The sequence below is a fragment of the Nerophis lumbriciformis genome, linkage group LG08 (genome assembly GCF_033978685.3).
Source record: "Nerophis lumbriciformis linkage group LG08, RoL_Nlum_v2.1, whole genome shotgun sequence".
Classification (NCBI taxonomy): Eukaryota; Metazoa; Chordata; class Actinopteri; order Syngnathiformes; family Syngnathidae; genus Nerophis; species Nerophis lumbriciformis.
In genome coordinates, this window is record NC_084555.2 from 22,638,948 (window position 1) to 22,665,228 (window position 26,281).

The 26,281-nt window shown below is 38.9% G+C and overlaps 1 protein-coding gene across 2 annotated transcripts in view; it reads right to left on the bottom strand.

The window, feature by feature from the left end:
- The window catches only part of LOC133611568 (uncharacterized), a 40,621-nt gene that overhangs the window by 6,901 nt on the left and 7,439 nt on the right, over window positions 1-26,281 (bottom strand). Inside the window, exons 2-5 of one of the 2 annotated variants that reach the window (XM_061968467.1) lie at window positions 16,825-16,906; window positions 16,518-16,750; window positions 16,236-16,364; window positions 10,238-10,291 (exon numbers count right to left, since the gene is read on the bottom strand). In XM_061968467.1, the coding sequence (XP_061824451.1) occupies window positions 10,238-10,291; window positions 16,236-16,364; window positions 16,518-16,750; window positions 16,825-16,906 (498 nt within the window). Of the gene's footprint in view, window positions 1-10,237; window positions 10,292-16,235; window positions 16,751-16,824; window positions 16,907-26,281 lie in introns of both variants that reach the window. The other variant, XM_061968466.2, reaches the window with a different exon arrangement.

Genomic DNA, 26,281 nt, shown 5'->3' on the forward strand with positions numbered 1-26,281 from the left:
CTTATTTTCACCAGTATAACCATTGCTAGCCTTGGTTGTAGTTTGTTTTAGTCTTTGTTTTCTGATAGTACTGACAATAACCATATGATTGCCATTTGTTGTGCAGGACGTACTTGTTCTTGAAAATTGGTTAGAGATTTGTTATAGACAAAACGCTTGTCTATTTCGCTACTATGGTCCCAGCACATGAACCCCTAGTAAGAGGCAGTGAAAGTTTTAAATTCCTTGGAGTAGCCCAGTCGATCGAGCCGGATTCGGCTGCGTATCTGGCAACCTCAGTCAGGGAGAGGGGGAGGGGACTACAGCATTTTGACCGTGATTGCAGTCCCATTTCTGGCCAGATTCCTACATATGGCTCCTTTAAGTTGTTTTTATATATTTGCTTAAAACAGTGGACACAACTATTTGCACTTAAAATATGTTTGTAGTATAATTAGAAAATTATAGCATTATGTGTGTGTTCAATTACAATAAGTATGTTTATCCTAAACATTCTTGCCACTTCATTTTACACACTATGGCATTTGTAAAGTTTAATACTGTTACATCTAGAGATGTCCGATAATATCGGCCTGCCGATATTATCGGCCGATAAATGCGTTAAAATGTAATATCGGAAATTATCGGTATCGTTTTTTTTTTGTTTTTTTTTATTATTAAATCAACATAAAAAACACAAGATACACTTACAATTAGTGCACCAACCCAAAAAACCTCCCTCCCCCATTTACACGCATTCACACAAAAGGGTTGTTTATTTCTGTTATTAATATTCTGGTTCCTACATTATATTTCAATATATATCAATACAGTCTGCAAGGGATACAGTCCGTAAGCACACATGATTGTGCGTGCTGCTGGTCCACTAATAGTACTAACCTTTAACAGTTAATTTTACTCATTTTGATTAATTACTAGCTTCTATGTAACTGTTTTTATATTGTTTTACTTTCTTTTTTATTCAAGAAAATGTTTTTAATTTATTTATCTTATTTTATTTTTATTTTTTTTTAAAGTACCTTATCTTCACCATACCTGGTTGTCCAAATTAGGCATAATAATGTGTTAATTCCACGACTGTATATATCGGTTGATATCGGTATCGGTAATTAAAGAGTTGGACAATATCGGAATATCGGATATCGGCAAAAAGCCATTATCGGACATCCCTAGTTACATCCCTACTAGCTATCAAACAGAACACTTGAGTCCAAACTTGTGAATTACATACTCAAGGCACCCATTTAATTCCTCTCCTTTTTGGAAGTTTTTTTTTTTTTGTAATATGATTTTGTAACTAAGATGTTGCTGTAGCTTTTTACTTCAGATGCAGTCACTAGTCATTTGTTCAACTTATTTAGTTATACTTGTAGTGTTCCTCAAGGTTCTATTTTAGTTCCTCTCTTTTTCATCATTTGGACTATTCAACCAGTGGCCAGCAAGTAAGTTAAACAAACCTGTGAAAGACTCACAGTTTTGCAACTACTTCTTAAAAACACTGGAGTGCTGTCATAGAGATGATTGACTAACTTTTTTGCTGTAGGTCCTTAAAAACAGCACAGCGCTCCTGTAATTTCGACAAAATAAATAGATCAAAATCAAATGTCTGCTGTAGAGGACGCTGGTTCTCAGGAATATACAAAAAAAAGACAAAAAGGAAAGAAGAAGTCCGGCCCCCCCTGGAAATTAAACAATTTAGTTGAATATCCCTGTATTAAAATATCCAGCCACTCACAATGTATTTCACCCAGTAATGAGCAGTGTTTACTATAAGTGTCTGGTTTCATTGTGTGGGTGATGTTTGACAGGTCAAATAAAAGGTTTTGTCAGGCTGGATTTGGTCTGTAGACCGTTTGAGGACCGCTGGTCTAAATGTTTGAGGACCGCTGGTCTAAATGTTTGCTATTACAGTTTGTGAGCATCTGACATTCATCAAAGCACAGATGTATTACTCCCTGTAAAATCTATGTATTCAATTTGGTTTGTCTAAACAGTGCAAATGAGGCTATAAGTGTTGCTATGACTTCAAACATTCTCTTTAAGTATTCAGCATTTACCGAGCCACTGACATGACAACAACTCCACTGAAATAGCCCTTCAGAACAGTTAAATTCTCCCAACTTTCTCATACTTGCAAGATTTCTCACATCAAACGTCACCAACACAACATTTTTCTACCATGCATGCAACTGCATGCTATTACTGTGGGCATCTGCAGCCTGAGAAACTCTCATCACTTCATCTCTTTACCTCCACGAGGACAGGGCGGCCTCAGCACACACAAAAGCCACAGTAGTTTCCCTCCTGTTTCCATGTTACATGCCGCCCCCCATGGTCAACCTCCTCATACTCGGAAAAGCTCCCATGCTTGAAGCTAGGGGCCCCATCCTGATCCCCTGTCTCTTCTGGATGAGGGCCAAAAAAGGGAAGTAATAAAGGAAGCAAACTGCAACTGTACAAACGGTTAAAAGAGTTAACCCATGCTTCAAAATAGCTCATCGGCCTATGTGTTCTCCTTTGAAGAAAATTCATTAAAGTGTGCCCACAGATGTCACTGGTGAAAAAGAGAACAGTAAATATCTGAGATGTGGTGCACTATAATGGTTAATGTAATTTAAAGGTGTCCAAATCCAGTATTGATATCAGATATTGGTCTGATACAAAAAACAAGTATCGGAATATATATCAGTTTGCATCTAAAATCTCTGTATAAGTGCTGCAATACAATATGCACAGTTGGACAGCCAGTTAACATCTAAAAGTCCTCCAATAAGTACACAAGGTTGGTCTTTTCTGTTATTGTCGTGAACTTGAGTCATTTACAAAAAGGTAAACATTGTAGGTCAGGGGTCCTCAAGTACAAATCTTGAAGGTCCACAAATGTTTTTTTGAAACAGGCTGGGTCCGTTTATTATCGGTCAAGCTTATATAGTAGCAGGAGGTAGGTAGTAGTTTAACATTTTCTTAAAATTAACAAAAATAAAATAAATATCCAATAAAATACATGAAAGATTTTCTTTGAAACAAAAATAAATAAGAACTTAAATAAAACTTTCAGTTTTAACAAAAAATAAATACTTTTAAACACAACCCTCCTATCCCTGGTAAACAAATGATCTCAGCAGATCTCATTCATGTGCAAATATAACTATGGTACAGTACATCCCCATTGTGTAAAACACAGCTGCTCAATGGGAGAATTGGGCTCTTGGGGTTGAAACCAAGACTTTGAACTTTGGCACAAAACATTTGATGATCATTGCCATCCAGGCCAGTGTCATTAAGTACACTTCTCTGAAATCATGAGAAGTGTACTCATGATTTCAGAGTACACTTCTCCAAGACTTGCACAAAGGACAGACTGGTGGATTATGCAGTGATAAGATATCAGGCCAGGGTGGTGTTCTCTCAGACGCGGAACCAGTCCCTTCTTTCTCCCCAACATGGCTGGAGCTCCATCAGTAGCAATGGACACAACTTTCTTCAGATCTATGCCTTTTTCATTCAGCATTTCTGATATTGCTTTATATATGTATTCTCCCCTTGTTTGTCCACTGAGGTTTGCCAGGCTCAAAACATCTTCAATAAACTCCCCCTTTTCCTCATCATAATACCTCACAAACACCAACAACTGAGCATTGTCAGTGGTGTCAGTGGACTCATCCACTGCTAGGGATATGCACTCTGCGTTTTTTTTATCATCACAAAGCTGCTTGGACAAATCACCAGTCAGTATTTCAGCACGTCTGGTAGCTGTGGCATCAGAGAGTGGGATTTGATTTATTTTAGCTGTCATTTCCTCCTTTTCTTTGCCTTCAAACATGGCACCCATCACTTCAGTCAAGCATTATTTAATTATTTCTGCATCAGAGAATGACTTCTTGTGTTTACCCAAAACCCATGTTGCTATTTGTTTTTGTGTCATAGATTTAACAAAAATCTTGCTTGATGTTTCATATGACTTTTTCAGCCTCGTGATTTCTTTTTTTCTTAGCTCTGAATCATGAGGAAATGTCTCTTCAAATTCGCGGTGCTCTTTCAGATAGTGACGTTTCAGATTTTCACTTTTCACCAGAGCAACAGCACTGTTGCATATTAGACACATTGGTCTGGTACTTGCAGTAGGTAGGATGAAACATATTGCTCTGTCCATTCTTCCTTGAAACGTCGGTTTTCCCTGTCCACCTTTCTTTTACCAGCCTGAGCCAACTTGGAGCTTGCCATTGTGATTTGATTCACATTCAGTGACTGACGAGTGAACAGTTAGCGAAGTAGCGATACGAGACAACTGTGTGCCTGCAGCGAAAGGTTCCATGCACTGTACACATGTGTATGACCCAGGTGGTAACAGCCTATCAGCGCGTCGTTGTGATAGAGATGACAACCCATACCCCGGAATCAGCCAATCAGAGTGGCGTTCTCTCGCTCTTACTCCGTCTCTCTCTCTTTCTCTCTCTGAGAGAGAGAGAGAGAGAGAGAGAGAGAGAGAGGGAGAGAGAGAGAAAGAGAGAGACGGAGTGAGTGAGACAAGGAGAAGTGTAAACGAAACGTGGAGATATTTGACTAAAAACAACAGAGAACGTTGACTTGCGCTAGCGATAACTCAAAGATGAATTCAATTATTATATTTTTTTATAATAATTATAATTATAATAATTTAAAAAAAATAAAAAATATATTTTTTTATTTTTATTTTTTTTAATTTTTTTTACTATAATTCGTGGTAGGTCCGGACGGACACGTCGCTGGGTCCGGACATGGACCGCGGTCCGCCTGTTGAGGATCCCTGTTGTAGGTTATAGGCTATGTGGAGCTAGTAGCAACACAACAGTTGAGCGCACAATTGCACACAAGCTAGACATATGTATATGAGTTCCTAATTGAACTATAATGAAAGTCTAAACACAACATTTGTCAATATGAACAAGTATCACATTTTTTTAGTTGCATATTACTTACAGTTTCAGTCTCCAAGAAAGAAGCATTTTAGAAAGTATTCAGTAACAATCGTGTCCGCATCATTAAATTATTTTGCACAATGATACCGCAAGTGTTTTATCTTTTCTTGGTTGTATTTCAATTTCTCTTATGATGCTTAGTTGATTTTCACGGTGCCTGGCTGTCACAGGTATATTTTAAGCTTATTTTGCCATTTCTAGTACCTTTTTTTCTCAAAACCTTGCAAGCCTAATCTTCTAAAGCTGCTACAAATGTGAAATTCTCTTGGAGATGAATAAAGTATCTATTCGCATCATTATCTTAAATAATGAATTATTGTGGCCACTAGGTCTTGCCAAAAAACCCATTACCACTGCACTTCAACTTAAAGACAGCATAATTCTAGACGGTTGATAAGAAATAGGTTAGTGTTTTTCATAACTACTCTTGTTCTCGGAGTAATTTGAGTGATTTCACTTATTTGAGCCTTTTCCAACACTCCACACTACAAAATAAACAAAAATTGGTACTATGAATCATGCTGATATTGTATGAAATTAATATTGCTATCACCCAATACTCAAGGCTCTAATACTGGTATCTTGTGAGAAGTGAAAAAGTTGTATCAGGACACAACTAGTATTTACTACAATATTATTTGATTCAGTTACATTGTACAGTGGTACCTCAACTTACGAGTACCCCAACTTAAGTATTTTAAGATACAAGATGTTGCCTTTCAACCATCGGAACTGAGAAAGTGACTGTGAAGGAGAGCACCGAGAAGAAGAAGGGGACCACACCCACTGAATCAGAGAAACAAACCGTTAAAAACATGACCTACCGTGTAGCCGACCCCGCAAGGCAGACTGAGCGCAGATGACACAAACATGACACCAAACGTGTAAACGATGAACATTTATAAATTAAAATGTGGAAAAGTTTCCTATACAATGTTGCTTCTGTCTCCTGACACTACAAACTGGACGATCGAGCAGTGTCGTTGGTACACCGACATACATACCGTATTTTCCGCACTATAAGGCGCACCGGATTATAAGGCGCACCTTCAATGAATGGCCTATTTTAAAACTTTGTTCATATATAAGGCGCACCGCATTATAAGGCACATAGAATAGATGCTACAGTAGAGGCTGGGGTTACGTTATGCATAACATTAGATGGAGCTGCGCTAAAGGGAATGTCAACAAAACAAATAGTGATTGTACTGACACTTCTACTTGCTGCTCTCTGTTCAACAACCCACTGTTCGAGTTTGTCCTCCAACTGTAGCCATTTCGCTTTGTTCCCTCGGAAATTCTGTTTAGCCTTCTTTACTCGGCGCTGGTCATCATGTTGCTTCCTCCACTTCCGCACCATTGATTCGTTAATGTTAAATTCTCTCGCTGCTGCTCTATTCCCGTGTTCTACTGCGTGACTGGTCGCCTTGAGTTTAAACTCTGCGTCGTAAGCGTGTCTCTTAATAGGAGCCATTTTTGGGTCTTTACATAAAGTTTAGGTCTCGCAACTACGGGACTTAATTTACCCCCGTAGAAGAAGAAGTTCTTCTTCTACGGTAAGCAGCCGCCGACTTCATTTTCCCCCGTAGAAGAAGAAGCGCTTCTTCTTCTACGGTAAGCAGCCGTAGAAGGGGGAAAATGAAGTCGGCGTAGTTACCGTAGTTGCGAGACCTGTTGTGGCTCAATATTGGTCCATATATAAGGCGCACCGGATTATAAGGCGCACCGTCAGCTTTTGAGGAAATTGGAGGTTTTTAGGTGCGCCTTATAGTGCGGAAAATACGGTATATATTATGGTCAAGTCTGAACTCCTGTCCATACCTCAAAGATGTCCGTGTATAACATAAACAACAATAACAATTCCTTTAGATACACGACTGGAGCGCAGCCCGAGGTGAGACACCTGCAGAAGTCCACTTCCTGACATAAGTAGAGTAACATTATTATTACACAATTTTATAAATCTACTGTAGTTGTTTGTAGTATATTTTATTCTATTATGTTTCCAAAAAATATTTCTTATCTCAAACTTTCTTTTTAAAAGGCATGTTACTTACATTTTTAAATGGTGGGTTTTGGGGGGATCAAGCATGGACTATATAGCTTGGTCATCGAATCAATTGAGCACTAAATTGAGGTACAATTGTATTTATGTGAGTAGATTATATCATTAGGTCTTTCCCGGCTACTCTGTAGGGTTTCTCAAAAAAATCTATTCACATCTGAATTGCTATTCTTATCTAAATCAATTACCAATTTTAACAATTTGTTTAAAATGATTTTTATCTTAAATAATGATTTTTTTCAGTACGTTTTTAGGCCATATTTGTGCTTGTGTGAGCAGCCAAGATGAGCGTTTGTAACCCGTTACCTATTATGAAAAGGTTTTATAATTTTTCATACCAAATATATTGCGAGAATCAGTTTAAATCAAGAATCATGAATTGATTCTGAATCGAATACTCACCCCAAGAAATGTAATTGAATCAAATCGTGAGTTGATTCACATGCCTACTACTTTGTGTCTATCAACTCCTATTATGGATTAGAGGGGAGCATTCCCATATTGTTTTAAAATCACACATTCTGCATGTTGAACTTTCACATATTTAGTGTAATGTGTTGGGTCTTTGTGATTTAGATGATGAGGTTCTTGAGGTTACTCTTGTATATAACTCTTATTTCACGTTGCCGCTTTAGCGACATTGTGTGATTATCAGATTGTTTAATGGAGACGACAGTATAAAGGATTGAGAGCCTATTGTGGGTCAACATGTTTGTGGCGCTTCTCACTTTCCCTTTTCCCTTAAGATTTGTTATTTGTCTCAGCAATACAGACCTTTCAACAGCACTTGCCAGACTATAAATGGAATATGACTTCATCCCTTGTAATACACCACAGGGGACCTGCAAACCCCTCTTCTTTTTCCTCTTCAGCTGTATGTCTCATCACCAGTCTCCTTTTTAATACAGATTTTTCCAGATTGTGCATACTTCACGCTTCTATATGTGGGACTAGAGATGCTGTTACAGTTGGTGCATGCGCGTGTGTACATAAACAAGTGTGTGATGAGGTTCCATTGACACTATCCCACACAAGGTGATAATGACGTCACTCCTCTCAACACACTGTGCATCCTTCTGGAGTGGGCCTCTCTGTGCCAAGTATTAACTAGACCAACTTCTCCCATGCACTAAATTTGAAACCTACTGTACCAAACCCCAAATTGATTGTTACTGCAGTGGGTGGATGAATAATAGCAGAGGTTGTGTTTGGAGCAATACTTCTTTGGAAGATGACTATTTTGACAAAATACCTTTGTAAACACAAATCCATTTCACACTGAGAGAAGTATGAGTATGATTGAAGCACCAAACAAGACCAAACAGGAAAAAGTCACATTTCTTTTTATGTATGACTGCAAGATTGAGTTAGGATTGGTGCCGTTTACATGAGGAATCTATCAGTGCTATCAAATCTGCAAATTTGGCTGCTGCTAACAGGGCATGAGAACAAACACTCCTGCCAGATGCTGTCCCTGTATGCAGTTGGACTAACATCAAGGTGCTGGCGACAAGACAGGCTGGACTATTCATGGTGGCCATGGAATCTTGCAACCCTATCACTGTAGTAATGGACACCCCTGATCTGGACTGCACCATATAGTGGCGCATATAAATAATGTGTTTATGTGAAAATCTACGTAGATTACAATGAATAACACTTGCGTAAAAACTAACCCTAATGGCTACCATCACATTCCAGTGTTTCCCACATGACTACAATTGATTTGTGGCAGTGGTGGCACTATGTATATAGTCGTGGTCAAAAGTTTACATACACTTGTAGGGAAGATAAAGGCATGGCTGTCTTGAGTTTCCAATAATTTCTACAACTCTTATTTTTTTTGTGATCGAGTGATTGGAGCACATACTTGTTTGTCACAAAAAACATTCATGAAATTTGGTTCTTTTATGAATTTATTATGGGTCTACTGAAAATGTGACCAAATCTGCTGGGTCAAAAGTATACATACAGCAATGTTAATATTTGGTTACATGTCCCTTGGCAAGTTTCACTGCAATAAGGCACTTTTGGTAGCCATCCACAAGTTTCTGGCAAGCTTCTGGTTGAATTTTTGACCACTCCTCTTGACGAAATTGGTGAAGTTCAGCTACATTTGTTGGTTTTCTGACATGCACTTGTTTCTTCAGCATTGTCCACACGTATAAGTCAGGACTTTGGGAAGGCTATTCTAAAACCTCAATCCTAGCCTGATTTAGCCATTCCTTCACCACTTTTGACATGCGTTTGGGGTCATTGTCCTGTTGGAACACCCAACTGCGCCCAAGACCCAACCTCCAGGCTGATGATTTTAGGTTGTCCTGAAGAATTTGGAGGTAATCCTCCTTTTTCATTGTCCCATTTACTCTCTGTAAAGCACCAGTTCTATTGGCAGCAAAACAGGCCGAGAGCATAATACTACCACCACCGTGCTTGACAGGAGGAATGGTGTTCCTGGGATTAAAGGCCTTACATTTTCTCCTCCAAACATATAGCTGGGTATTGTGGCCAAACAGCTCAATTTTTGTTTCATCTGACATCACATGGACAAAGATAAGACCTTCTGGAGGAAAGTTCTGTGGTCAGATGAAACAAAAATTGAGCTGTTTGGCCACAAACTGCACCAATTTTGTCAAGAGGAGCAGTCAAAAATTCAACCAGAAGCTTGTGGATGGCCACCAAAAGCGCCTTATTGCAGTGAAACTTGCCAAGGGACATGTAACCAAATATTAACATTGCTGTATGTATACTTTTGACCCAGCAGATTTGGTCGCATTTTCAGTAGACCCATAATAAATTCATAAAAAACCTAACTTCATGAATGTTTTTTGTGTTTTTATGTGCTCCAATCACTCTATCACAAATAAATAAGAGTTGTAGAAATTATTGGAAACTCAAGACAGCCATGACATTATGTTCTTTAAAAATGTATGTCAACTTTTGACCACGACTGTATGTGCTCTCATTTCAGTCTCTGCAAAAGTCTCTATCTCACTTTGAAAAAATGTATCTAGAGGGGTCTGATTACACGGCAAGTTGGCAACACTAATTCCTCCTGTGTTTTCTTATTCCCTGGTAGACCAGGTGCGTTATGCATTTAAGAGCGAGGGTGCACAGGTAGATCCAAATCTATTTGATGAATGAATGTATTGGAAATACTGCATTTACCCACTAGTACTCATATTGTTATGAAAGAATTAGGTGTTAAACTTACCCGAATCTTTATGGTCCGTGTTTTCCCTCCACAGTGTTTTTTCAGCAGCATTTTCTGTGAGGGAAAAAAAAGCTACCGGTAAGTGAAAAATACAAAAGCAGCATGAAGTACACCTGTCATACTATATGTATGTAAAACTAACTTTAACACAGTGAAAGCTGAGATCAGTAGTATTCAACTGATGTCCCGGGAATGACACCATACCAGCCCCCAAGTTCAGTTCAAAACTTGGGAGACAAACATTTTAGCTGCAAATTACTAAAAACACAGGAGTGCTCTTGTTGTTTAGATGAACTTGGACCACTGTAAACACATCAGATCCTTGCATTTACATGTTAACCTCGCTAGCAAACATTTAATCTGGTTAATTAAATGTGGTTTCCAAAACTATTTTGTTGAATATCATAGATGGATGCAAAACAAACCCTAGTAAGTAGCTAAACAGGGAACTTGAAATTCCTTTACTGAAGCATAAATAAGCTTCTATTAGAGGAGAAACATCTACTGTGACTAAAAATGAACACTGGCAGTCAATTAACAATGATGCAGTAGGATCAAGGAAGTGAGGCCAATCCAGCTGACTCACTAAACTAAACAGTCAGTCAATGAAGCTTATGCAATATCCTGTCTCCCACTCCCCTCCATATCCACACAACACCACTATTCTCAAAAAATCAGCAGGGAAGGAGAGACCACACAATTATCAAATTGTCTCCAGTCCAGGAGGTAGCTTCTAAGGGGAAAGGGGCACAGGAAAGAATGGACGCACAAGACTCCTGCTGTTATATTGGAGAGCGCGAGTGTGCACTGTCTGGACGCTCAACTACTGACAAACCTTATCATTTCCAACATTGTCTTTATGCATAGAAGCTGCTTGAAACAAATTGTTGTTTACAGACACAGCAGCAATATAAGCATATTCATATAATGTTTATTATCGTTGGTACTGTATATTTTGTAGTGGTGTACAACTGCACTGCTTCAAATAACACCTTCTGCAAAGACAAAAAAAACATGTCTAAGCAAGTCATTGGATGACTTTAGATAGTACACTAAAAATATAAGTGCTGTAAATCCATGATGATAAAACTAGTCAAATAATCTGCAACAAACACTTGCTCTTCCAAGAAAATCTGCCACATTTGTGCATTTGGACAGGGATTAACATGGAGGGATTATCAGACTCAAAGAGGGGAAAAAAAACGTTGACCTTTTAACCCGGTAAATCATAATACACTTATAACTGGGGAAATAATATATATATGTATATATATATATATATATATATATATATATATATATATGTCTTAATAAGGTTATCCAAAAAATAGTGCTCGATACCGTAGTAGAGCGCAATATATGTATGTGTGGGGAAAAAAAAAAATCACAAGACTATTTCATCTCTACAGGCCTGTTTCATGAGGGGGGTACCCTCAATCGTCAGGAGATTTTAATGGGAGCATTCGCATACCATGGTTTATATAGGGCACAGAGTGGGTGGGTACAGGCTGGCCTAGGGGGGTGGTGATTGGTTCATGTGTTACCTAGGAGGTGTTTCCGTCTATGGCGGCATGTTGTTACAATTTCGCTGCGCTTGTTGAGGGATGACAGGTCTGGACGGTAGATAATAAACAGTTTCTCTTTCAAGCATAGGTTGCATCTTTTATTACCACTATTGTAAGGTGTGCTGGATGCAAGAATTTGCCATGTTATTGAATATTCAACATTATTGTCTTTGAGGTCCCAAATGTGTTTGCTGAGTTCTGTGGTATTTCGCAGGTTTTTGTTCCTGAAAGAAGCCTTGTGGTTGTTCCATCTGGTTTTGAATTCACCCTCGGTTAATCCTACATATGTGTCGGATGTGTTAATGTCCTTGCGTATTACCTTAGATTGGTAGACAACTGATGTTTGTAAGCATCCCCCGTTGAGGGGGCAATCAGGTTTCTTTCGACAGTTACATGCTTTGTTGGTTTTGGAGTCGTTCTGACTGGGGGTCGACGGCTCATTTGCAATTGTTTTGTTGTGGTTTGAGATGATTTGTCGTATATTGTTCATGCAGCTAGCTGCATGAACAATATACAATATACGACATTTGTCGTATATTGTTCATGCAGCTAGCTGCATGAACAATATACGACAAATCATCTCAAACCACAACAAAACAATTGCAAATGAGCCGTCGACCCCCAGTCAGAACGACTCCAAAACCAACAAAGCATGTAACTGTCGAAAGAAACCTGATTGCCCCCTCAACGGGGGATGCTTACAAACATCAGTTGTCTACCAATCTAAGGTAATACGCAAGGACATTAACACATCCGACACATATGTAGGTAGCTAGCTGCATGAACAATATACAATATACGACATTTGTCGTATATTGTTCATGCAGCTAGCTGCATGAACAATATACGACAAATCATCTCAAACCACAACAAAACAATTGCAAATGAGCCGTCGACCCCCAGTCAGAACGACTCCAAAACCAACAAAGCATGTAACTGTCGAAAGAAACCTGATTGCCCCCTCAACGGGGGATGCTTACAAACATCAGTTGTCTACCAATCTAAGGTAATACGCAAGGACATTAACACATCCGACACATATGTAGGATTAACCGAGGATGAATTCAAAACCAGATGGAACAACCACAAGGCTTCTTTCAGGAACAAAAACCTGCGAAATACCACAGAACTCAGCAAACACATTTGGGACCTCAAAGACAATAATGTTGAATATTCAATAACATGGCAAATTCTTGCATCCAGCACACCTTACAATAGTGGTAATAAAAGATGCAACCTATGCTTGAAAGAGAAACTGTTTATTATCTACCGTCCAGACCTGTCATCCCTCAACAAGCGCAGCGAAATTGTAACAACATGCCGCCATAGACGGAAACACCTCCTAGGTAACACATGAACCAATCACCACGCCCCTAGGCCAGCCTGTACCCACCCACTCTGTGCCCTATATAAACCATGGTATGCGAATGCTCCCATTAAAATCTCCTGACGATTGAGGGTACCCCCCTCATGAAACAGGCCTGTAGAGATGAAATAGTCTTGTGATTTTTTTTCCCCACACATACATATATATATATATATATATATATATGTATCATTGGGTCACATAGGTTACGCAAATCTGACAATTATGTGCCCCTCGACATCTCTTGAAAAACGTTTGGCACAATGAGGAAAAACACTGGTAAAACTTCTTAGTCCAAATGCACTACCCCTCTGAAGACTACACTAATTAACAACCAATTCTGACCATCACATAACATCTGCTAAATATAGTCAATAGGCTGCTTTTCACATTACTTAAATTTTGAAGGAAAATAGTGAGTGTTGCTGGAAGTTGTCCAGTTTAAGGGTTAATGGGAGACTGGGGAAGGCTGTGAGCTACCTCTGTAGGCCCCCTATTGTACTCCCTGCAGCACCTCCCCTTCCACTTGACTGAGTGTGCACACACACTTGCAGACAGACACACAGCCAAACAACAAACTCATAGACATGAGGATGCACACATGGAGAAACAAAAGAGACAGGCAGGATGATAGACGCATAACTCAGCGTGACACACACACTTCCTTTTTTCCACTATTTGCCCCATTCCTAGCAGCACCCTGTCTTATCATCTGCTCTTTCTCTCTAAAAACCTAATGGACATATGGACCCCTAAAACTGTCTTTGCAAACACACACACACACACCCCGTCTCATTTATGATCTGGGCCAAAAATTTGACTGGATTGTCATTAGTAAATCAGCTTCTCCATGACTCATTTGTGAATGCTGTTTTTTCTGTTGTGTATTTAATCCTATCCTTCTGCCACCACCCCTTCATCGTTTTCCTGGCTTGCCAGCCTTTGTGAGAAACGAGGACGGACATCTGCCGTCCCTGTCTGCCTTTCCTTCATCCCTCTCCAACCAGACCACCGTGGTGGAAGACGTCCGGCTATGGAAAGGGGAGACTTTGTTTGCTTGTGTGAGAGTGAACACTTGTGTCGCCATGTGTGTGCACAGAGTAGCTGGGTTGACTGGAGAGAAATCTTTGTGTTAAGTATTTGTATTCTTAGAGGAGTAGCATTCTGTAACCTCACAATATCTAGTGACTATATGAAACACTGACACAACAGTATTGAGTTAGTGCTCTTTAAACACAACCAAAAATGGACAGAACATTGGTTTATTTGTTATTTCTAAAACAAAAGAACAAACCAAACCTTGGGTTAGATTTTCTGCTGTAGAGTTTCATATCTTTAAGAGAGGGTTAACGAACAAAATCAGCAGGTTATCAAATACTTATTTACCCCATTGTAGCTATGTCATTATTTCACTCTTAATCTTAATAGCATTGCAAGTAGGGATGTCCCGATCCAGATTTTTGCACTTCCGATCCGATACCGATGTTGTTTTTGCACTTCCGATCCAATACCGATACTGACCGATACTGGCCTATCCGAGCATGTATTAAAGTTTAAAGTTATTTAGCCTACTTAGTTGTCAGAATCATGTTGAAAAGGGTTTTAGTACTCTTGATAACAACTAGCCAGCTGAATTAGGGGAGTTTGAATAATACACAATGGTTGGTAACAAGAAACTGACCTGTTTATTCAAGGATAAACACAAAATAGACAAAATTATACATGACAAACAGAAATGGCATCATTGAACTTGGGCTGGGCGATATGGCCTTTTTTTTTTTAATATTGCCATATTTTAAGGCCATATTGCGATACACGATATATATCTGGATATTTTGCCTTAGCCTTGAATGAACACTTGATGCATATAAATCACAGCAGTATGATGATTCTATGTGTCTACATTAAAACATTCTTCTTCATACTGCATTAATATATGCTACTTTTAAACTTCCATGCAGAGAAGGAAATCACAACTAAAAAAAAAATCACTATTTTTTTCATACGTTGTTGATGTGAAAATGTTTGCCTGGGCATTTTGATGGTGTGGGCGTGTGGCACCGAATGGAGATAAGCGTCTCGACAGACGTTACAATATTTGAACAATGATGACGAAAACGGTTTTCTCTGTCGTGTCCGTGTGTCGAAAATTGTTATGTGCTTATTTTTTTATTTGATTTTGTGCGTGGCATACATTTTCCGTGCGCAGAGGACGCTTGAGCAGTGCGCAATTGCACAGGCAAACACCTGAGAGGGAACGTTGCTCGCACAGCTGCGCTACCATCACAGCTAACGTTACCCATGCTGCTACCTCTCTGCTCGGGGAGGATGTATACGTATGTGACGTATGATGTGACAGTATGTGATGTGTGTAAGAAGGTGCGCTTGCTGTTTGTGAGAAGGAGACACAGGAAAGAGTCAGAAGAGCCTGTCGTGTACTGCCAGCAGCTAAAAGCAACTGCGTGAGAATCCACAGACCTGTGGATGTGTTGAAGGTGTGCTGGAAAATGCGGAACGGAAATTAGGGAGCAGCAGAAAAGTGGAATGTATTATTTAAATCGATGCGTTGGAAAACACGGACCGGAGTTGTTTTTTAAAACTGGATCTGGATCGGCATTTTCCCATGCCTTGCCGATACGCATTTTTTGGCAAATATCGGCGGCCGATCTGATCCAAATATCGGATCGGAACATCTCTAATTGCAAGCATCCATTTAAAGTGTGATTTAAAGAGTATATTGTATGTCTCATTCAGAACAGGCAAGATATTATATTTCTCAAGCCAAAATGTAACAAAGTATCAAAGTCAAGACCTTGTATGGACTTACCAATGCTAATTCCACCAAGGTTCAGTTTGTTTCCATTGGAATCAAAGGATCCCAAAATAAAACCTCAAAAATCAATAGTTAATAAGTTTACATGTCTATGAATGTTCAATTGTTCAAATAAACAGCTCCAGTTGCTAACATATGAATGCTTGCCTCTCAGCACTATCGCAAAAATAATAACTAAAGTCTGACATAATTGTCAGTTGTTTTCACCCAAAGAAAATGAAATGGACCACAAACCTGTTGCATCTTCTCTAGATCAAGACTTGGTCTCCCCAACTCCCCACTATAGCTGTGCCGGTATTTTCTGTAAGGTGCTGACTGGTCAAAGTGGGTCAAGATGATTGGCCGAGTGACTGGCTGGACCACCTGGAGTTGAAAGCGCATGGGTGGTGGCTTCAGGCTACATGGAGGGCTAGAGCTGAAAAGCACAGGGCTGGAGACGGCGGCCAGACAAGCACCAGGCTCGACCAGCGTCTTTGTAGTAGCAACGGGCGACCCACAACCACAGAGATCTCGCACCTCCTCGTCGCTGGACGTGCTGCTGTGGTGATCACCATGGCGCTGAGGGAGTGAAGACATCCACTTTCTGTTGTCCCCATAGCTGATTCGCTCTAGTTCTTCCTCTGACGAGTGTCGATCCAGATTGGCGTCAAGAAGAAGGCGGAGGCGTCGTAAACGAGCTGGAGAGAGGGGACCCTGGTTGTGCTGCTGGCTGGTAGCCAGGGGGGTGAGGGCACAATTTCTCCTTCTCTCTGTAAAAAAAAAGGACATGTTTGATAAGAATACAGTACGTTAACAAAACATTCTGTTGGCCAAGCGGGCATACCTCTATCAATTTGTGCAAGCTCCTGGTTCTCTCCTTCTGAATCATCACTCTCCCCACCCTCACCACTGCCATGGTAAGAAAACTAGGGGCAGAAAAGGGTTTGTATCTGTGTGAAAATATGCAAAACAATAAGACCTGGAATTTAAGATTACATTGGCATGGTAGGCATTCCCCAAAAATGCATTCCTTTGTCCTGCCAGATGTTTACAATTACTATCATGGATTCCTATATATAAGGCCCACTTTTATCAATGACAGTAGACGTTCAAATACTTGTTCACAAACAAGTTAAGAAATATGGAATATGAATACAGACTCAGAGACCGCAACAAAAATATGAATATAAGTATCAGATTTACAGTATGTACCTCAACAAATAACGGCAAAATTGTTAAATCACTGTGCCTGTACAGGGTTTCTCGCAGCGCTTTGTTGCCTTAGCAACAAAGAGCCACCGCCTAAACTAAGGTCTTAACAAGATCTCCAGCCACACGTGTGCATTTAAAAAAACTACAGTATCTCTGTCCCCAAGCAAACCCATACACTGAGTGTCATACGCACACCAAAATACTAGGGGTGCTGTAGCCTAGGACTTAAGACAATTTTAGCCAATCAGAAACATCCAAAACGTCATTTCCAAAGGCGGCATATAGCAAAAATAGCGGGTCACGGCAAGAAAGAATTATATATGTGGACTGACCGAGAAGTAGAACTACTTTTAAGCATCATTTTGAAGTTTAAAGTGAACAAAACTCAACAAAGTGTTGACTGGGAAACTAACTTGCCAGTCCAAGTATGGTGACATTCTTACCCTATTTTGGAACGGTACGAACTTGGAGGGACATCTGAGGAATTTCCACACCGGAAAGTGGACATCACAAAAACAACTAATCGACACTAAACTAAAAGCGATTCGTGGAAAGTACAGACAAGCAGTCGACGCAAGTGGAAGAAGTGGTTACGGTAGAGTTATTTTGCTGTACTTCCACCTATGCCAGCAGATCTGGGGCGGTTCTCCATCAAATACATCCATTCAATTTGGAATAGAAACATCAGATATTGACACAAGCTCTCACAGGAGTTGGGATTCTCCATTCACCCTTGACAGCCCGGTCACAGACAAAGATATGCCGAATGATGTACAAGAGCAGCAAGATTCCAATGGGCGCAATCCACAATCTTCTGTGGTGAAAGATACTTCAGGTATGTGGGCGCTAAATTCATTGCTAGGAAGTAATATTGTTAAAAGGCAGCTAGATGGGGCATCAAAACATTTTTATATGACCTGCATTGCAATTACAAATGCTCTCAGATAACCACTTTCAACAATGTGGAATCATATTTTGCCCATTTGTTTAAATATGATCATTGTAATAAATAATATTAAGTAAAACTGCAATTGCATTAAATGTTTTTTTTCTGTCAAAATTAAAATACCTCGAAGTGCTTTATTGACACACATTGTTTCCCGACGATGTTGAGGGCCATTTGACATGTTGTAAATAACTCAAATATCCCAAATAATGTATTCATGATTATTGAATTTAATTTTGTAAAAATCCTTATAAAAATGATTTTTTTTTTCACTAGGTAAAACTCAACAGCCACAAGCATGACAGACTAAAAGGAAAACTTCCAATGGAGACAAAGTTGCTGAATGCAGTAGAAGAAGATGTCCAGATAAAGAAGAGACTTCTGAACATGATGGAGACATTAGAGAAGCAATCGTCTGACAATTTAGACAAACTAACATCAAATTACTAAGTCAAAATATTGACTTACTAATAATGACATACTTAGTATCTCAGGTAACTAGGACTGTTTTGTGTTTTGTTTATACTTTACGGAAAAAATATCAAAATATATATTGTATATCGCCATTCTGCAAATGGAGCGGAAAACAACCAAAAAGTGTAGGCTTCTTTATTTTTCAAATATTTTTATTTATTATAAGATATTGTTATTTGGTTATTTTTTAACAAACAATGCGTTCAATGTACCGTATTTTTCGGACTATAAGTCGCAGTTTTTTTCATAGTTTGGCCGGGCTCCAGTGCGACTTATAAATGTTTTTTTCCTTCTTTATTATGCATTTTCAGCAGGTGCGACTTATACTCCGAAAAATACGGTAATCAGTCTGTAGTCTATTGCCCCCACACCCCCAGGCTGTGGTGGCAGCAATGAGGTGGAGACGTGTTACGCCCCCTTCCCCCTGGAGAGACACCACCTTAACTAACACATTTTTTGGGGGAAACACTGCTGTACCTGGGAATTGATTGACTCAACGATACCAATTGTTAGTATTGTGTGTTCATGTGGTAAATCTTTTAAAACTGTTTAATAATAAAATCTATTTTTAAATTTGTTAGAATAATTATATATGTTATCACACAACTCTTATGCTTAAAGGCCGTTGCTATAGTTATCATCTATTGTTCTCTTTTCTGCTTCGTGCAAGGGCACAAAACTTGTTATCTTCCACGGCATATGAGGGGTGGCCTCATCGTAGATGTTTTCTTTGTTTTAGCCCGCTAACAGCCAAGGACTTCAAGTACCTCAACGAAGATAAGACGACAGCACGCAGACAAAGCAGAGACAAGGCAATCACAAGGCCCCCAGCACATTTCGTCACGTATTGTGCGTACTGGAGCTGCTTTGCATGATATGTGTGACCACTCCCTTTAGAGGCAGCCTCAGTGATGTTAACTAGGGAACTCCTGAATAAATAGAGGAGCGCATGGGGCTATACCTTAGAGCGTGGTGGGAGACTGTAACTGAGTGTGCAGCCCCAAACGTTTCTCCTCATGAGCAAAATTTAACTCTGTCTCTGCCTGACTCCTTCTTCTTGTCTTGTGTAATAAATAGTTCGGTGTTTGAACCTGACAAAATTAACATTTAACACTAAGCTAACTGTGCTAGCGTGTTTTCTTACACTTCTAGGTCTCATTTGCAAGTATGCATTCATTTCAGTTTGTCCTAGCTGTGTTGTCATAGCCAGGAAGTAGTCTTTGTCATTAAGTTGAATGTACCAGACTTGTCTTTTGTTGAGCCCCACAAAGTGATTATACTGTAAGTATTTTACTTATTACAAACCAGCTGTTTAACAGCTCACCCATCTATCGAAAGCATCAACATATAACACATTAATTTACTACATACATTATGTACAAACTTGAGCAAAAAAATGCAGAAGCACTAAAATAAAAGAAACCAAAATTAGAGCATCAAAAAGTTGTATGCCATTATCAGTTTTAGTTAGTTTATTTCAAACATGCATACAATACAATGTAATGCATCAGATATTTCCAGTTGTTTCATTACAGCACGTCCGAAAAGGAGTAGGAAGAAGCAGATCTTATTTAATCCTATCCCTTTTCATATCATAGTAGTTTTATCCCATTTCTTTGTTCTCTGTAAAGGAACAGTGAAAACAATAAATATACTTAAAAAATCATAGTTTACTTATATATTCCTAAATCACAAATGTCTCAATTTCGCCCACACCTAGTGTGTGTGTGACAATCATGGGTACTTTAACTTTAACTTTAAAAGGCTGCACAGCCACAACGACATCCTCGGCTCAGATCTCACATTAGGGCAACAAAAAACTCAACCCTATGGGAACAACGAAAAACCTTGGAAGGACCCCCCCTCCCCCGGGTGACCGGTGCAATGAATGCCGAGTGGATACAGTTAATAATATCATATGTACGTAAACAAATATTAAATGAATCCATAAATATTAGATATATAAACATATACACAATAATTAAAATTCTCATAAAAAAATAGTTAAGTAATTTATGGTTCATCTAGGAGATTAATGAGATTATCTCTTTTTTTTTTTCAATCTTTATCTTTATCATAATTCTTCTTCGTTGTACTTTGTGTACACTTGTAGTTTGAACAGTTGGATCATAATTGTGTTTGATTTCCTTGCTTTTTATTTGTATGGAATACACTGACTATTTTAGCTATTTTTCTTAGTAATGGTAATATGTTTGTGTGCCATGTTGTTAAAATGTTTTTCTCAACGTTGCTTTATTTAACATTTGTTAATTACTTATTTTGCAACACATTAACCTATTATATTTAGACGGAGGGAAATTAACTATTTACTGTATTGCAACCTTTATCGCAAAAATAGTGAATGGTACATATATTAATATGCACAGAATTAGTTGCACATATAAAATATGTACTGTATGGTGCGTTGTATACACTGTGGAGCGTTGTATATATGAATAATGAATTTAATGAAAGATGACCTAAAATGTTTATTGATCTTTTAGAATAAGTGGCAGTTAGACTGGTTTGAAACAAACAAGGTATTTTTTTATCTGAACAAATAGTAGTTTAGTCTACGCAAATACTTTTACCTACAGCCTAACCCAGCAGACAAAGATGTCTCTACAGCATTAGTAACAATGCAGATACCCTACAGACTCACAGTTAAGTAATGCGCCTCACAATCAGTAATTACCACTTTGAGGCCTCGCTTAGCAGCTGCCATCTGCGCTTGTGTGTGTACGCTTACACACATACATGCACACCAGCATACAACGCACCATTCTAGACTCAAAACACACACACACACACACACACACACACACACACACACACACACACACACACACACACACACACACACACACACACACACACACACACACACAGCTCTTTTCTTTCCGAATCACTTAATAAAGAGGAAGAGGGAGAAAAGGGAGTGTCATCTAAGCTTAATGCAATGTGAAGACTACAGTATGATTTCACAAGCCGCTCAACAAGTTGTGAAATGAAAAATATTGTTCCCTCAGACATTGCTTTTCATAACATTTGCAATGCGAGCACATCCAAATGCATGATCCAAATTGTGATTCTTAAAACAAAGTCAACATTACAAATGTATACAGTACTGACATTTAAGTTACTGTATGAGTGCAGATAATTCCTTCTGTGATCACATTTAAACCACTTCATCATGCACATAATGTTCAATTTGCATTAAAGAAATTGTTTAAATATGTCTAAGCTGGCATAGGCTTCATTCAGCTCACTTGTGATCCGGAATAGGTTAAGGCGTTTAAAATGAATGATGTACTTGCTTAGCTTGCTAATTTCAGCTGAACTAATGATGAATTCTTGGAGTTTCGTAAATTGTCTTAATTATACACTAAAGAGAGTCAAATACGCCTGCACACATCCAGAGAGAATAATTTCACCCATTTTGTTTCAACCCTATCGCTACATTGCCATAGTGTGTTACCGTTGACGTGAGCCATATATTGCATATTGTATTGCATATTATATTACATATTGTATTGTATTATGAGGAACCCTGTGATTCATATTCCTGTTATTTATATTAGCCCTTATACATTGACCAGGAAATTAATCATGAATGGAAAATGTCTCAGCTGCAGCTGAGATAGGCTCCAGCACCCCCCGCGACCCCATAAGGGACAAGCGGTAGAAAATGGATAGATGCATAGATGGGTGGATGGATGGAAAATGTCTTTAGTAGGGCTGGGAATATCAATGTATCCCAAGATATAAGATTCTATACACGCGTAATGATAATACAATAGTACCTCAACTTACAAGCTCACCGTAATTGGTTCAATGACCAAGCTTGTAACTCAAAACACTCAAATCAACGTTGCTCATTGAAGTGAATTGGAATCAATTTAAATCGATGTTTGGCGCCCCTGAAACAGCAACATTTTAACATTCATAAATCAAATGCCTTTTAAAATGAAAAACAAAATTTTAGATAAGAAATAGTTAGAAAAACAATACAACAGAATGTACTACAAACTACAGTATATTTTTTGTTTTTGATGAATAAATTCTTTAATTCAATGAATATCATCTGCTTCTTCTTCTCAGCACTGTCTTTCACACTCTCTTTCTCCGTTCCAATGGTTGGAAAACAAAGTTATGTTGATCTCCAGCTATAGGCTAATGCTAGCGAGTAAGAGTGAATGTTTTGAGTGGATCTTACGAATTTCACTGTGGCATTTGCTACCATATCTGGTGGTGGGGATGCCTTTAACTCAAATTTGGCTCGCAACTTAAAGCATAACAATTCGCCCAGAGACAGGTGGTATCTCAAAATACTGGTAAGTCTGGGCACTCCTAAGTAATATAGTCATGTCTTTATAAGGGTGAAACAAAACCAAACAACTTACACACTATACAGTCCTTATCCAGCTTTGTCCCATCCACAGTATAAAAGTGAGCCCACACTTTTGATTGACTGTGTGTTAAAGTGTTTGAAAGTGCATTGGCCGCGGTGTCTCTACTTGACCACAAACTCGGGCATTACAACGTAAAATGGTGACTCGAGACAGTATGAAGCTATGCTGAAAGAAGTTTATGGTGTGGAAAACAATACAAGGCGAGAGCATATAGATACTTGTACTGTAAAGTTTAATATTGCGATAGTTCGCTATATCGAAATATCATCACACTTTCTTCTTTCGCATGTTGATGGTTACTTTGAGTGACTTTGCCGCGTCACTGACAACTAATTTTGTTACAGTGACATAATCCACATGAAAACCAAACAAACTAAATAAATAAAATCTTTTTTTTTGTAAAGCTAACACTGTGCACCATGTGAAGGTGTTTCAGTGTATGCGTACACACCTACATTACACACGAGAGAGCGTGGTTAAAGCTTTCGCCAATCATTTATAAACGTAATATCATAACTGTACATTTCTAAATGCATAATACAACTATAAGCATGTGATTTTTTCTGTTTATATTCAAGTCTATTTTATTCAGGGTCTCGTACGGCAAGTGATTACAGAGTTGAGCTTTACTCACGAATAAGACGGAATACATACAGCGTAAAATTGCTTTTGTGCATTCATGCTCCGACAGACGACTTGTGTGTCAAGAAGAGTTGAATGAAATCCTTGTCAGTCCCCTGCATCGCTGAGCAGCTTGCTAAGCTGGATCAATGGCAATGTCACTGTGCACACGAACACAAACATGCACGCACGCACGCACACACACACACAATCAGCTTTCCTCTGCCACACGGACATGAACACTGTCACACTCCATTCCCCCTTCTCATGAAAGTGCACCGACAGAGTCAGAGATGGGTGATTGTCTTTTCCTCATACTATTCTGAGTCTTACCCATATAGCGTAGTACAATTAGTCATGATTAGTGTAAGCTCCTGGGAATAGTACAGTGACACGGCCTATTCGTGACCTTGAGTCCTGTTTTGTAAATGGTCAAAACCACCATTGTCCATGTAGAGTGAAAAGAAGAGTGTTGCTGCTCATTTTCAACCAGGAGTTCTGTTGATTTAATGTTAATTATCAATATAACAGTGTTAAGTAGACAGAAGCAGGCCACATTGCTTTACATCTCATTTTCTAGTACAGTTCTTCCTTAATTGATTTGCTTTATACGAATTGGTACACAACACAAAAACCATGTTGTTATATTGCAAATCAATTTACAAGGCTGTGATGTGATTGATCAAATGCAGCCAACCACACACATATGGAATGCAACTTCCCCCTTTTCATCACAAACCTGAAAATAACCCATCATAGGAGTTATTCCCAGTCATATATCATGTTTGTTTTTGGAATATTTTTTATGTGTCTGTGGATTCTTAAATTAGTGATTTCTCTGCTTGAAATTAGACTACTAACATAATACTACTACTGTATTTACTACTACTATATTGACTCTAGTCCCCTGTGGTCTGAACTGGAGGTGTAATGTTTGAGACACATACTGTAGATTTGTGTATTTCAAAGAGGGTTGAACAAAATCTGCTACTTGCATCATGGGTAATCCACCATTTCCGGGGCTTGACTCACAGTAAGGACTAAAAGTCAACCTCCTCTGCACTAAATTTTTGTCCTGCACAATCCCCCAATCCTTCCAAATGTTTTCCAACAGACCTGTGCATGAGATTTAGGGAGAATAGATTATGGGAATGTACTACAATAAGAAAGCTTTTAGAAGTCTATAAGTGGCACTACAATTCATGTTTTGACTAATTTAGAGAATTGTTTAAAGCAGTTATTCTCAAACTGTGCTTAATGTACCACTAGTGGTACGCAAGCTCCATCCTATATTCAAACAAAGTGTTACTGTTCAAACTGTGTGTAATGTTACAATGGCCAAATTATTAAATATACTTAAATAAAACATCTGCCTTGTTTTAATGACTACTTTGGCCTAAAAATCTATTGTACTTTAATGTTGGTCAGTATGGTGGTACTTGGAGAGCAGAGTATATCCAAAGGTGGTACTTGGTGAAAAAAGTTTGAGAGCGACTCGTTTATAGAGAATCTAGATTAGTCTTTCATATCTACAGTACATATACTGTACCATTAAAGGTGCCATATGTAATAATTTCATGTCAAGTCATCATTAAATGGCCCTGATATGTCAAAAGGCATTCAATCAATCAATCAATCAATGTTTATTTATGTAGCCCTAAATCACAAGTGTCTCAAAGGGCTGCACAAGCCACAACGACATCCTCGGTACAAAGCCCACATAAAGGCAAGGAAAAACTCACCCCAGTGGGACGTCGATGTGAATGACTATGAGAAACCTTGGAGAGGACCGCATATGTGGGTAACCCCCCCCCTCTAGGGGAGACCGAAAGCAATGCGAAAGCAATGGATGTCGAGTGGGTCTGACATAATATTGTGAGAGTCCAGTCCATAGTGGATCCAACATAATATTAAGAGTCCAGTCCATAGTGGGGCCAGCAGGACAAATCACAAATCATGTTCTTTTCGAATACCTCTATAACTGATAACAGTAGTGCAGCCGGTTATATGCTCATTTCAAAATTAGATTTACAGCTCCGAAATCTTGATATTGTTTTCATTTCGATGCCCCGCCCTCCACCGTTTCACCAATTACAAAGTCTGTGAGTGTGTTACATTCAGGTTGCCAATTATGCTCCGTCATCTTCGTCTAGGTCAGGGGTCGGCAACCCGCGGCTCTAGAGCCGCATGCGGCTCTTTAGCGCCCTAGTGGCTCCCTGGAGCTTTTCCAAAGATGTATGAAAAATGGAAAAAGATGAGGGGAAATAATTGATTTTTTGTTTTAATATGGTTTCTGTAGGAGGCCAAACATGACACAAACCTCCCTAATTGTTATAAATCCCACTGTTTATATTAAACATGCTTCACTGATTCGAGTATTTGGCGAGCGCTGTTTTGTCCTACTAATTTTGGCGGTCCTTGAACTCACCATAGTTTGTTTTCATGTATAACTTTCTCCGACTTTCTAGGACGTGTTTTATGCCACTTCTTTTTCTGTCTCATTTTGTCCACCAAACTTTTAACATTGTGCATGAATGCACAAAGGTGAGTTTTGTTGATGTTATTGACTTGTTGCGAGTGCTAATCGGGCATATTTGGTCACTGCATGATTGCAAGCTAATCGATGCTATCATACT